The sequence below is a fragment of the Nuphar pumila genome, chromosome 1 (assembly GCF_984573655.1).
Source record: "Nuphar pumila chromosome 1, dmNupPumi1.hap1.1, whole genome shotgun sequence".
Taxonomy (NCBI): Eukaryota; Viridiplantae; Streptophyta; class Magnoliopsida; order Nymphaeales; family Nymphaeaceae; genus Nuphar; species Nuphar pumila.
The window spans coordinates 25251648-25265881 of record NC_143249.1 but is presented as its reverse complement, the minus strand read 5'-3'; the positions used below and the strand labels follow the sequence as shown (position 1 = coordinate 25265881).

The 14234-nt window shown below is 42.4% G+C and overlaps 1 protein-coding gene across 1 annotated transcript; it reads right to left on the bottom strand.

The window, feature by feature from the left end:
- Positions 1-12526: 12526 nt before the first annotated feature.
- Positions 12527-13661, bottom strand: LOC149848413 (uncharacterized protein At5g01610-like). Its single transcript, XM_090011459.1, has one exon. The coding sequence runs from the start codon at positions 13344-13346 to the stop codon at positions 12852-12854; it is 495 nt and encodes a 164-aa protein (XP_089867585.1). The 5' UTR covers positions 13347-13661; the 3' UTR covers positions 12527-12851.
- Between the last annotated feature and the right edge of the window lie 573 nt (positions 13662-14234).

The window sequence follows — 14234 nt, the reverse complement described above, 5'->3', positions numbered from 1 at the left end:
CAACCCTAGGGAGTCACCAAACTTAGGCTTAACCGGGGGTGATGCCCATGGGATTTGAACCTAGACTGTTTGTCAAACGGTCCTAGGCCTCATTCCACTATGCCAAACTCCTTGTTTCAAATCATTTTACTGCACTATGCCTGGGTACTCTTGACGATTGAACATAGCATTGCCTTCAATAAAGGCATGGGCCCAATGTTTTCTATAAATTATTTTCACAAATTTGAAAATCAGAGCAGCGGTTCGTACCATCTTGGAATCACAGCATCCTAGTGTCTTGAGAATCTTTGGAGTTCTCCTTAGCTCCTTCCTTGGCTTAGCCGATCTTCAGGAAGTCACATGTGAATTAAAACCTTGCCCTTTCACTTTTCTCTTTTCCTGTGTAGGGCTCGAGCCTACGGCAGGTTATTGGGACCCAGCCCAGTCCCTGACTGGGTAGGCCATGGTTATGGCCCCCTTGACCTGGCCCATGGCCAGTCAAAGGACTAGGAAGCATGGGCTGGACTGGCTCATGACCAGCCCTGCCAAGTGGGCTGGGCCTTGGTCAGGGTTTTAAGCTGGTCAAGTGGCCCAAATGGATAGGCTGCTTTGACGGAGCTGCACCCCATTGCCCACCCCTATTTTTTTGAGAAAGAGAGCAAAAGATGCCGTCACAAAAAACTGAAGGTGCATGAAAAGGCAAAGAAATGTGAACCATATAACAAATCAAAGAGTGGTGAACCATACCACAAATCAAACCTTCACCTTTGTAGTCAGCTAGATCTCTTGGTTGATTTGCGGAATTCCCCATCACCATCTGCAATTTGGAGCCAAGGGGTGATAATTAGTTGAGGGTGCCTTGTTCCTGGGGTCAGAGGTAACTGAAACTGAAGGTTCAGGTGGAGAAGTTACAGGCTTGGAAGGAAGCGGCAGCAGAGGAGAAGGTAGGAAGTCGGGATTTGGATGCGGTGGCAGTGGAAGTGACCCATGGTAACAACAGCAACAATTACCAGACGGGAATCAAGAAGGCAACGGGGGGTGAAGAGAAGATGATGATGCTAATTTCTCAGAAGCTAACACTGGATTATGCTGCCTTACCTGATACAAGTGTGGGTTGGTAGCAGAGATCGGTGCATCAAGTGGTGGTGGCAGCAGCGAAACAAAGAGACGGCGTGGTGGTGGCAATGAAGATAAAGATATAGGAGAATGCTGCTCCTGAAGTTGATTAAAGGTGTCCGAGAAGATAAAGGATGGGAGAATGCTGCCATTAGTGGTGAATGTATGGTCCATAGGAGGAAGAAAGGAGTGGACTGCCTGTAGAGACGGGGTATCCAATATATATATATATATATATATATATATATATATATAGAGAGAGAGAGAGAGAGAGACCAAAATAAATCCAACAGACTATTGGATGAGAGAGGAACATAAGATCCACCCCCTTTCAATTATGTAATTTAAGAGCCAGATACACATCAGACATAACCCGCGGACGTAGCCTTCCAAAATCGAATTTGATGCCCCTGAAAAAAGATATGCTTTCTTTCGGTCCAAAGAGAGAGAGAGAGGGGTCTGCTAAAGGCTCCTAAAGCTTATAAACCAGCATACCATCCAAAGATCAATGTGGGTAGATCAAGTCAGGTGGGTCCTTATATTTTATCACGCCACCGTACTCTTGAAAAGTCCAGTGTGCAAAAATCCCACTAGTCAGCTGACAATGAAATCTAGGACTCAACTGACTTGATTGAACCATGGACACGAGAGAAAAATGAGATAAACATACTTGGCACTAGGCATGCGTCTGCACCCATGCCTGTTCTCAAACTTCGCTTTGTTCAAAAGCTTTAACCAACACTTCAACTTTCTCGTGCAAAATTACAAATATCACCAGGTATAATGAATTATCATGTTTTCCTTCTGATAACATTAGAAAGTGAGAAAAAGCAATATGCAATAGATTAAATTTATTGCTACCTTCTGTTTATCAATATTTTATCATGATTCTATCACAAAATGCAATAGCAGGTCATTTATTATTCTTAGACCTTAAAAAAAAATTAAACTGAATTCAACTTTAAAACTTAAAAAGACAATACCCAGGTGTGATTTACCAATAGAAAAGGAACCTTGAAATTCGGAGAGGGAAGGTCTTTTCCAAGGAGGGTCCCTTGGTCGTTCTCGTCAATATGGGACTATTCCAAAATGCCAACAAGATAAACTAAGATCTCTCAAGTCTCTCTTCGACTCTTGATGGAAACCTCTCTCTACCTCCCTCCCTCTTGGTAGGGGCAATTTTCCAGATGTTACCACGAAAATTGAGGATTCCCTATTTGGGTAATGGGATGTATCTAGGGCTGGGAAAGAAGATTAACCATTCATGCCTCAGCACATAGAGAGCTTGTTCAAGCTTGTAAAATAGTCTCGACAAGCTTAACATGAACAATGGGTGTTTGGTTCGGCTCAGCTCATATAGATCAGTTAAGTAGAAAAAAGTGCGTTTTAAAGACATTTTACATCACATAGTGTTGTGTGGAACAAATGGTGTAAGTGTTTAGCTTGAAGCATATATGTTTAGAGTTCAACGTACTTTTTTTGTAAACAAGATAGCTCCACCACGACTCAATAGGTTTACAGGTCAAATCCTATTACTTTTATCTTGGAGACAATGTATTTCGTTCATGATACAAGCCAGTTTGAGCTTGGCTCGTTTAGAAGGGGCTCATAAGCTCAAGCATGGCTTCTCACCTCACCATTCAGCATGTTTACAAAACCTTGGAGTATCCCATAAACTTTTTTTTTTAAGGAAAATGATCATATACTGTACGGCTGTTAGAGCACTGAATCTGAAAGGGTCGTCCATCAAGACTCCTTCCCAAACGGACTCTCACGATAATGCTGATATGATAGGAAAGCCAACAAACATAGAAGGAGTCAACGCATTTGGAAATTCTAAGCAAATAAGAAAGTCCAAATCCTTATCGGATCACGACCAGTTCGGTGAGTCGTTAAGATCCTCATTTCCAAATCTTATAGATAAAAGATAAAAAGGAAGGATCTCTAGCCAAGACATTGATCTCTAATTCTAAGGCAATTCTGGAAATTTTCAAATGTACTAAGATTGATCTTCTTTGTAACCTTTATAATGAGAAGAAGACGTTTGAATAGAGTGACTGTCGTGGACGTAGGTTGTTTAACCGAACCACCTTAAATTTGGACTTGATAGTGTGTGTGAGTTTGTGTATCGTGTGAGCCATAACGTCTTCATCGACGATGGCAATTCTCTCTTATCGTATCAGAGCCATAACGTCTTCATCGACGATGGCAAGTACTGCGTCATCCACCAGCAACAATCAACAGTCTGGAAGTCAGCCAACAGTCACAAGTACTCTCACCTCGCTTCTGCCACAACCAAATTTTCAATCTGGTTTCCATCAATAATTAACTGTTATGGGAATCACAATTCCTTCCCATTCTAAAATCATATGATCTTATTGGCTTGGTTGATGGAACAAAGTCATGTCCATAGAAATTCAAAATGGACTCAAATGAAGTTAATCCGGACTTCACATTATGGCAGCATTAAGACCAACTTTTACTTAGTTGGATTCTCTGTCTTTGTCTGAATCTATTCATACCCATGTTGTTGGACTTTCAACTTCTTATAAGGTCTGGAATTCATTGAAGCTTGCTTATGTGGCTCAGTCTCTGGCCAGAATTATGCAGTTAAATAAATCAATTGTTTGAGTTGAAGAAAGGTTCTCAAAATATTGAGGAATACATTTAGCATGCAAAAAGAATTTCACACCAACTAGTTGTTGCACCCAAGATGACTTAATGGACGACACTTCCAGATTCAGTGCTCTAACAACAGCAAAAATGATGTGTTTTACGAAAAACCCTACAACTTGATGTCCAAAACCGTAACTTTTTGGCTTTAAAAGAGCCTTTTCATCCTTCACACATGCAAATTTTCTCTAAATATGTGAATTTTCCTCTCAGTCACGGGCCTATTTTCTTCAATGGGCCAGTGCAGCGCGACGGTCTCTCCTCACCGCCGCAAGCCTACTTGTCAGCTCGCTTGCCGATCGCGGGAGCTTGTAATCAAAGTGTAAGAGAGCAAGAGAGAATTGAGGGAGAGAAATTGTAATCAAAAGAAGCAATCACAACGAGGGTAAACAAAAGAAAGCTCAACGCATTTACTTCATTCGCAATTTTGCCCGCAGGCTATTACAGTTCAAGTATACGGGTTGCCCCTTCGGGGTATTGATTCACCTGAATTGGGCAGCTTACATCAGACTCAACAAAAGCAAAATAGACTTTAAGCGCAACTGTACAATGTAAGTCTCAATGGAACATGCTCCCCCCTTCAAATCATGCATCATCTTCGGCGCCATCTGTTTCGTGGTAAGCCATAACTTCAGTCGGGTAGCGGTTGTTCATTCGGAATGCAGGCTCCCACGTTAGTTCCGCTGTTTCCTCCCACTGCACCAAGTATTTCTTCGCTTGCCTCAAGTAGTTGACCTTGTGGTGAAGGATCTGACTGAGGTGCTTCTCGACCCATTGTGCTGTTGGGGCCCTCTGCATGATGGGAGCGTGTTGTGGCACACTGCGTTTCGGGTCTCCATCATCTGGATGAAACTGCTTGAGGCTGCACACGTGGAATACTGGGTGCACCTTGAAGTCTGGGGGCAACTCCAGCTTGTATGCCAGCTTGCCCACCTTCTTTGTGATGGTGAAGGATCCTTCATACTTTCTGATTAGTCCGCGGTGCCGCCCACGGAAAATGTCTGTGTGATCAGGATATAGTTTCACCAACACTTGGTCCCCAACTTGAAACCCCGCGGGCCGACGATGCTTGTCCGCTCACTTCTTCATTCTCTTCGCCGCCTTGTGTAAGAATGCCTTCGTCAACTCATTCTGCTCGTGCCAGTCACGAACAAAGGATGGTCTTCCCTTTTCTTGTGCGGGGTCAGTGGCTGTTGCCACGTGGCTATCTCAAACGGGTTGTGGCCTGAAGACTCGCTCTTCTGTAGATTGTAACAAAACTGTGCCACATCAAGGAGCTTCACCCAATTTTTTCGATTGGCACTAACAAAGTGCCTAAGGTACTGCTCAAGTATCCCTTTGATGCGCTCTATTTGCCCATCTGTCTGCGTATGAAAACTTGTTGAAAATAGCAAATCAGAGCCAAATAGTCGAAATACTTCACGCAAGAACTTGCCCGTGAAGCGATCATCGCGATCACTCACAATGCTCTTTGGTATGCCTCAGTGCTTTACCACATGCTTTACAAACAACTCTGCAGGGCACCCCTTGGAAGCTGGGATGAAGGTGTCATACTTTGAGAAACGATCCACCACAACCAAAATAAAACTGAGGCCCTCTACCTTTGGCAGACTAACAATAAAGTTCATGGAGATGTTATCCCAAGGACGTTCTGGAATTGGTAGAGGCTCAAGGAGACCGGCAGCCTTCTGGTTTATCCCCTTATCTTGCTGGCAGATGAGACATGTCCGCACATACCCCTCAACGTCGTCTCTCATGTGCGGCCAATAGTAGCCGTGCTCAAGGAGTGCTAAGGTCCGCTCCTGACCAGGATGGTCGACCCATAATGTATCATGTCACTCCTTAAATAGTTCTCGGTAAAGGCTTCTCCACCGCGGCACGAAGATGTGTCCCTCTTTTGTTACGAAGAGTCCATCCTGTAGCCAAAATCGTCGAGTCTTCCCTGCCTATGCTAGAGAAACAGGGTGTTGTGCAGTCGGATCTTTCTGCGTACCTTCGCGGATGCGGCTCAGCAATGCGCCCTCCAAGTGCACTTCAGAAGGCTCTGCGCGCGCAGCTGCCAGTTTAGCCCTACAGCTCAGGGCATCCGCCACAACATTGGTCTTTTCAACCTTGTACTCCAAGGCAAAGTTGAACTCAGCCAAAAACATCTGTCATCGAGCTTGTTTAGGCGTCAACTTCTTCTGCGTCAGAAAATAGCTCGTGGCCACATTGTTCATCTTGACGATGAACTCAGCACCCAAGATGTAGTGTCGCTAGGTTCTGAGGCAATACACAATGATGGTCATCTCACGTTCATGCACTATGTAACGCCTCTCTGCATCTTTCAGCTTGTGACTGCGATCAGATGACCATTTTACATAATAACCCCGCCAATGGCAAAGTCTGAGGCATCCGTGTGGACTTCAAAGGGTCTTGAATGATCAGGCAGTCGCAACACTGACTCCCTCACTAAGGCTTTTTTCAAGCCATCGAAGGCATCTTGGCACACTCCTGTCCAAAGTCATACCTGATTCTTCTTTAACAAATCTGTGAGGGGCGCAACAATGAGGGAATAGCCTTCGATGAAACGCCAATAATAGTTTGCCAAACCGAAAAATGACCGCAATTCTGATACTTTGCTTGGCGGAACCCATTTCTGGATGGCCCTTATCTTCTGCCCATCCATATGCAGCACACAACGCCCCACAACTTGGCCAAGAAAACTGATCTCCTCCTACCCGAAGAGACATTTCTCTAGTTTGACACAGAGGTCATTCTTCTTCAGCACCTGAAACAATGTTCGCAAGTGCCCGACATGTTCCTCCATGTTGCTGTTGTAGATCACGATATCATTCAGGTAGACTACCACGAACTTGTCTAAGTAATGGTAAAAGATCTGGTTCATTAAAATCGTGAACGTGACTGGAGCATTTGTCAGCCCGAATGGCATTACTAAGAATTCGTAAGCACCATAGCGGGTGACGTAAGTTGTCTTCGGCTCATCACCTTCAGCAATCCTTACCTACCAGTAATCCGATCGCAGATCTAGCCTGAAAAAGATACGAGCACTGCCTAGTTGATCGAACAAGTTTGTTATCGGTGGCAATGGGTACTTGTTCTTCACTGTGACCATGTTCAAAGCACGATAATCCACATAACCATTTGGAGCCATCATGTTTCATCTGAAAAAGGACTGGGCACCAAATGGGGCTTTTGATGAACGAACAATGTCTGCGTCCAACATCTCGTCTAGCTGCCTGCGCAGCTCCTTCAACTCAGCTGACCCCATATGGTATGGAACCATTGCGGGAGGCTTCGCTCCCGGGGTCAACTCAATCTTGTGGTCGACCTCACGTCTTGGCGGAAGATGCTTCAGCAATTCCGGAGGCATCACCCCCCGAAACTCCTTCAATAGTGGGGCTAGGGTCAGCGGCACTGCTGCTTCTACCTTCTCTTCTTCTGCGCGCACTGCAACTAAGAATGTCTGTTCTTCATGCTTGACACCTTTTTTCAGCTGCATTGCCGATAACACCGAAGACTTTCCTTTCTGCGTAAGGCATTGCACTGTGTGAGACAGGTCTGACTGACCCCATGATCGTCAACGTGTTAAATTTTGACAGCATCATAACATTCTGGATTCACAGAAACTCCATACCCAAATCACTTTGAAATCGTCCAGGGGCACCACAGAGAAGTTGGCTTTGTGACCCAACTCCCCACTTGAGTAGCCACATCTCTTGCTTCGCCAAGGATGGGCTTGGTCTCAGAGTTTACCGTCTTGATGGTCCTTTGCTTTGGCCCAGGCTTCAAGCCCAACCATTCTGCCTCTTCCCGCGAGACAAAGTTGTGTGTGGCCCTGAAGTCTATCATTGTTGAAGTAACTTTTCATTCATAGTGACTTCCAAGTACATAAGTTTCTTAGTGACCTGTATGTTCTTAGTCGCGCAACTTCTAGCCGCATTAATCGATCGCATGACCCTCATCCTTAGTTGCATCGCTTCAATGTCATTGCATTCAGTATCGCTGCATTCCTTCTGTGCAGCATTGGCTTGCTCGTCGCCCTTTATGAGGCACTTTGGGCACTGCCTGACGACATGTCTATCGCCACAGAACCAACATGTCACAACCGCACCCTTGTTGTTGTTGTTATGCCTTGTGAAGTTCTGTTTCTTTTCGGATTGATGGCATGTCAACGCCTCACCTTTATCATTGCGCTACTCATCCTTCTTGCCTCCGTGATCAGGCTTCTTCCCGACTTTGGTTGATGGGGTGAAAGACTTGCGCTGAGTGTCAACTAAGCGCTCGACCGCCACATATGCATCTTCTAAAATACGAGGATTGCTTCTTTCCACTTCAGACTGTGACCATGGCTGAAGTTCCACAATGAACCAGTTGAGCATGTCATCTTTTGGCATATTAGGTATCTTCAACATAAGCTTCTGAAACGTTCTGACATAATCTTGCAACGAATCAGAGTGTTTAAGCTCACGAACCATCTGGTACGCCTGTCTCTACGCATTTCTTGGCATGAAATAGTTGTGCAGCTCCATTTTGAAGTCATCAAAGGTGTCTATCACACATTGACCCCTTTTCATGTCACTGCGCTTCCGCCTCCACCAAGCGATAGCATCTCCATCAAGTAAGGTTGCTGCAGCCTTAATCCTTAGATCTTCAAGGGTCACATTGTGGATATCCAAGTAGTCTTCTACTTTGAACAAGAAGTTCTCAATGGCCTTACTGTCACGAGAACTATTGAATTTCGCGGGTCATGGCACATCAATCATTGATGGCCTCTCACCATTTCCGCCATTTAGGGTCACCATCTGCTGCAACGTACGATTCTTTAACTGAAGCTCCCCTACTTCAGTCTGCAAGTCGGTTACTGTAGTCGTTAATGAAGTGACCTGCCCCATTAATAAGTTTACCTGCTCTTGCAAGCTCACCACCATATCATTCAGTCTACTGAATGATTCACATGCACGTGAAATCGTTTCCTCATGCGAAGTCACCTCTTCCACCAGCTTGTTAACAGTTGCAGCCAACTCTTCTTGGCCTCGAGGTGAACCTATCTCCTCAGCTTCAGCAACTGACTTGCTTTTGGTGTTGCGTAAGTTTTGATAAGGCGTCACGATGTCTTGCTCACAAATTGCAGCTTATCGGCGTGTCTGTCGACACTGACTCCGGAGTCCCTTCCCCAGCACGAGAACGGGCTATGGTACCACTTATCATAGGCCTATTTCCTTCAATGGGCTAGCGCGGCGCGACGATCCCTCCTCATCGCCACAAGCCTACTTGTCAGCTCGCTTGCCGATCGTGGAAGCTTGTAATCAGAGTGCAAGAGAGCAAGAGAGAATTGAAGGAGAGAAATTGCAATCACAAGAAACAATCACAACGAGGGTGAACAAAAGAAAGCTCAACGCATTTACTTCATTCACAATTTTGCCTGCAGGCTATTATTGTTCAAGTATATGGGCTGCCCCTTCGGGGTATTGATTCACCTGAACCGGGCAGCTTACATCAGACTTAGCAAAAGCAAAACAGACTCTAAGCGCAACTGTACAATGTAAGTCGCAAGAGAACACTCTCAAATATCCAAATATATAAATTTCCTTCCAAATATGTGAATTTTCTCTCACACATTTGCGAATGTCCTCCTGCATGCTTTCACATTTGCGAACGCCCTTATGTTTGTGTCCCTTATGTGATTTTTGGTAAAAAGAGTTTGTTGAAAAAAACTGACACTTCAAAAGCCCGATAGACCTTTAGCGATGCTTCAAAAGTGTCACTAAATCCTTTAGTGACACTTCAAAAATGTGATGTGCCTTTAGCGACACTTCAAAAGCGCATATTGAGGGGAGAAATCACAAAATACAATATGACATTTACATATTTTGAGAAGAAATTTGCAAATATGTGGGAGGAAATTCGCATATTTGGGAGAAAAATCATAAATAATGAAGAAAATTCTCATATTTGGATATTTAAGATGGAAGTTTGCATATCGGAAGGAAATTTGTATGTGTGAGGGTGAAAAGTTATTTTACAACTGAAAAGTTGTGGTTTTGGACATGGGGCAGATTTTCGAGATTGTAGGGTTTGTTTTAATGCACATCATTTTTGTGTACAGTACGGTAATTTTTCATTTTTTATGTGTTTATTTTTTATGATTTTTTATGTTTTTGATATTAGGAAGTTTTCTTTTCTTGCTAACATTTTTATAAGATTTTTTTAAAAAAATATATTTTCATCATTTCGTGAGGTACTACTTTGCCAAGAATATCCCCAGAACAATACTTGTGACTACTGTTTTAACTAATTCACTATTTATAGCAATAAAAATTTCAGAAGTGATTTCCCGCTTTTATCACCATAAATTCACAATCATGTATTGTTTCAAAGCCTAGAAATGAAAAGCATACAAAATCACAAATAATGAATATGGCTTTGGAAATAAGAGTGGCATAACATCTTCATCAAGCACCAGGAAACTTTAGGACAAGGAAAGAGTAAGACAAAAAATAACTTGGTCTTCAGCAAAATACAGGTCAAAGTAGATGCTTTCACTCCATATATGTCACATAACCTAGTCAGCATATTCCAAACCATGCTTATCAGCTAAATCTCCCACTCCCAAAAATATGAGAATCCTCTTCATCAGGCGGTGATCATCTGACCTTATCTTTTGCTTTTTGTATTATATTGGAGGAAAACTGCACTAAAAAAACAGGGAGAGAACAAGGATGAAGAAACCTATAAAGCCCGGAGAAGACAAAAAGCTGTCAGCCCTACAAGATAACAAGAATGTTAAATATGATAGCCCGCTATAGAAAGACACATATGCTGTCCCACTGAATAATAGTCAACCTCAAGCCATGCCCTATGGGCCCAAGTTTCATGCCAGATACAATACTGGAACTATTTAGCACCTCCAATGTTTTCTTCAACAGCTTTAACATTTGGCTTTATAAAAATCTGGCTAATGAAAACGCCAAAACCAATGGCATATCATATTTTTCATGGCAGAACTTAGGATTATTAAGATTGAGAAACTTTGAGGTATTATGGGAAAAAGAATTAGGAAGGACAAGGCAACCATTTAGGCCAAGGAACTCATGGCCACAGGTTTAATCGTGGAAAGGCATGCCCTCAATTCAGAAGGTCACATATAGATGTATGAATGTATGATAAGAAATTTTTCTAATTGAACAAAGACCTGTAACCTGTTTGCAGAACAATACACAGTGAACAAGGAAGCCACTTAGATTCTGAAGTCATGACTCATGATAATATCATCCTGATTCAAAATGCAAAACTTCAATGCTTTTATCCATCTGAGAGTGCAACCCCATATAGGAGAAAGACATCAGGATCACCGACTGTTATCAACTTTCAAGGACTGAATAATTGAAATTAGGCAGATGGAGCACTATATTTATTCTTTATTTGCTAGAAGGATGATGCTCCTAGTTAGCACAACTTTTGTCAAATATTAATCATATCTGTCCACAAAAGTTGCTAACTAGATCCCCTAAAAGTACTGTTCCCATCATTATCATCCTGTTGACGACCCTCCTCATCATTATTAGCAGCATCACCATCACCAAAGCAAGTTAACTTCAACTCCAATCTAGGAATGAGATGGGGATGATAAAAAAGGTTTCTGCCCAATCTGTTGAGAGACAACCAAGGACATAGTATTGTTTCCATCGTATGAGGTTCCATTATAGAATAGAACTCATTCAGCTCACCTAAAATCCTAGTGACTTTAAAAAGGAACTGCTAATCTCATATTGATAAATGATGCTAGATTTGTTCTTAACACTGCTGCACATAAACCTGCTCACCCAGAAGATAGTGGGTGCCCCTACTATGTTAAAGATCGTTCTCTTGATGCTATCTCTAGGACACAGCAATCCAAGGTGTGTAACAGCTAATAACTAACATAGCATACAACTAGAGTGATACCTTGCCATTATGCTCTGCAGTTAAATAGTAGGAGTAACCATGTCATACATTAGAGTAGAAAGGATAAATTGTACTAAAGATTGCTCACTACTGTAAAATACTCAACAAACTATAGGCCGACACTGCACAGAGCCCAAACTGAGGAGTTTGCATAATCATAATTAAAACATTGTCTATTGGTGAAGAAGGCAGGGTGAACAGAAGCCGTTCAGAGTGTCTTTTGGACCTACTTATTTGATTCCATGATCAAAGAAACACCGTCTGTTACCAGGGGTTGAGAACTGAGTCAATGAACTGATTGTCAAAGTTCCGTGCTTCTCTATGCGTCAGCATTTGCAACCACAAAGAAGTGGGACAAATCCGTCACTTAATTGTGCGACGGTTTTATGTTCCATTTCTTCCAAGTCTTAACTGAAACAGGAAAATACCAACTTTGTTTTCTAAATCATGCAACAGATTTCAGTATCTTAAGGACTTATTGTTGGCAATTTGCAACCACTAAGCTTCTAAATTATAGTAGCAAGCGGCGCTAAGAAAGCAGAAAAGTAAACTCAGAAGCAAAATGGTCAGAAAGGCAAGATTAAAGAAGAGAATGATAATATTAATACACACAAAATTCTCATCCAGGTGCTTCAAAGGAGCACAACAATCTGATTTCATGCAGGCTAAGACGCTTCCAAACCCAATTTCTTAATATTCACAAAAAAGTGGAGAAGTTTTCCTGATTGAAGAAAATTTAGAATACCTTCCAACAATTACTGCAATTCAAAAAAACTACACAAAAGCACTTGAATCTATAAGTCGCTAGTCGTTGGTATCACCATTTGTACCATGGGTCGTATCATGTTCATATCAATTTCTTATCATGACTCCACAAATTGAATTTACAACAAACTCCTTTCTTTCACTAAGAAGAAGGCTTTGACTCCAATCCCTCTACTTATTTACACCCAACAACACATTCACATTATAATAGCTTCATGAGACAACAGACCTGATTCCATTTGAATTAACAAAGTAAAAGTACCATAATCAACTCAAAAGAGAAAAAAATAGAAAAATAAATAACAAGTTCTAGAATCCACCATTATTAACATCCAAGAACATCAAATTCAAAAATACCAGAGACGAAGAACCTATGAATCGGCGATCGACGCCTTACTATCACCATCATCATCGACGTCGTCGCAATCGAATCCGCACCCGCATTGCGGGCACTCGTAAAAATTCGACAGCGAGAAGGACGCAGAGAGAGGACCAACATAGAAATCCAGCTGCCCATCTCCCTTATCCACCTCCGTGATGCTCAGCCAGAAGAACAGGACCTTCACTCTCACGCCCTGCAAGTTCTTCAACGACCCATATTTCAGGACGCCCGTGATCTTGCTGTCGTAGTCCAGCGTGTAACCCGCCTCAATCATAAATTTGCAGGACCCGTCCAGACGGATCACAAACCTCCCGTCCTCATTGAGAACATAACTCTTGATCCCCTTGGGGAGGATCCCCCTGGGAAAATTGTAGCTCTCCAACACCTCATATGCCGTTAGGTTTTCATTTTGTTGGGATCTCACAAAACCCAACAATAATCCAATGGTTAGGAGCATACCCAACAAGGATTTTGGTGGAGACATGGCTGAGAGGAGTTTTGGTGGTCAGGATTGGGTAGAAACTCTGGAAGATTGATGCAGAACTGAGGGGGATGGGGGAAATTTTCTAGTTAGAGCTTTTGGGGCATGTTGGTACTGAATTGGGATTGTGGGGAACTAGCGATGAGGATGAGGAGGGGAGATAGAAGAGTTTTTTCCTTCCAAATTTTCCAAAGGTGGTAGTAATAGTAGGTCACTTGACGAAAGGCCCCCAGTTTTCCGACACAAATCAGGCAAGATTTTTTGCAGTAGCCAGCGTAATAGATTTGAGAGAGAACAGTTGGATTGGCATATTCTCATAAATGCTCTTCCACTAGTCATTGCTTACTTAGTCAGGTCTCTTATTTTTAACTTTATATTATTTTATTGTATGAATGGAAGTAAGTCGATAGACTTTTTTTTTTCCAGTCTGTCCCTGCAGTTGTAGCTTTCCAACGCATTGAAGATGCATGTTAGTGCGAGGAAATCAGTTCTATGGTTGTCTTGGTTGTCAAAATTTTGTGATGTGTGATTGGGTTGTCTTCTTCTCACAGGAGTACCTATATCAATCATTCTAAAATAACAGATCTGCAGTGGGAAATTATTTAAGAAAAAGAAATGGGAATTATTAAAGATCTGAGTCACCTTGCAGAAGCATGTTTGTAATACTACACAGAAAGAAAATAGAAATTTGATTAGTTATAAACAATTACTAAGCCACTAAACAAAAGTGTAGATTTTACAGATTTGTAGACTGATGATAGAGCTATGAATGGTGTCCATGTACATAACCAGCAGTACAAAACCAAAAGAAGTGCATAGAGAAGCAATTTTATTGCGTAAGGCACAAGTTTGCTGTGTTGCGAGTGGAATGAATGGTGTCCATGTACAACT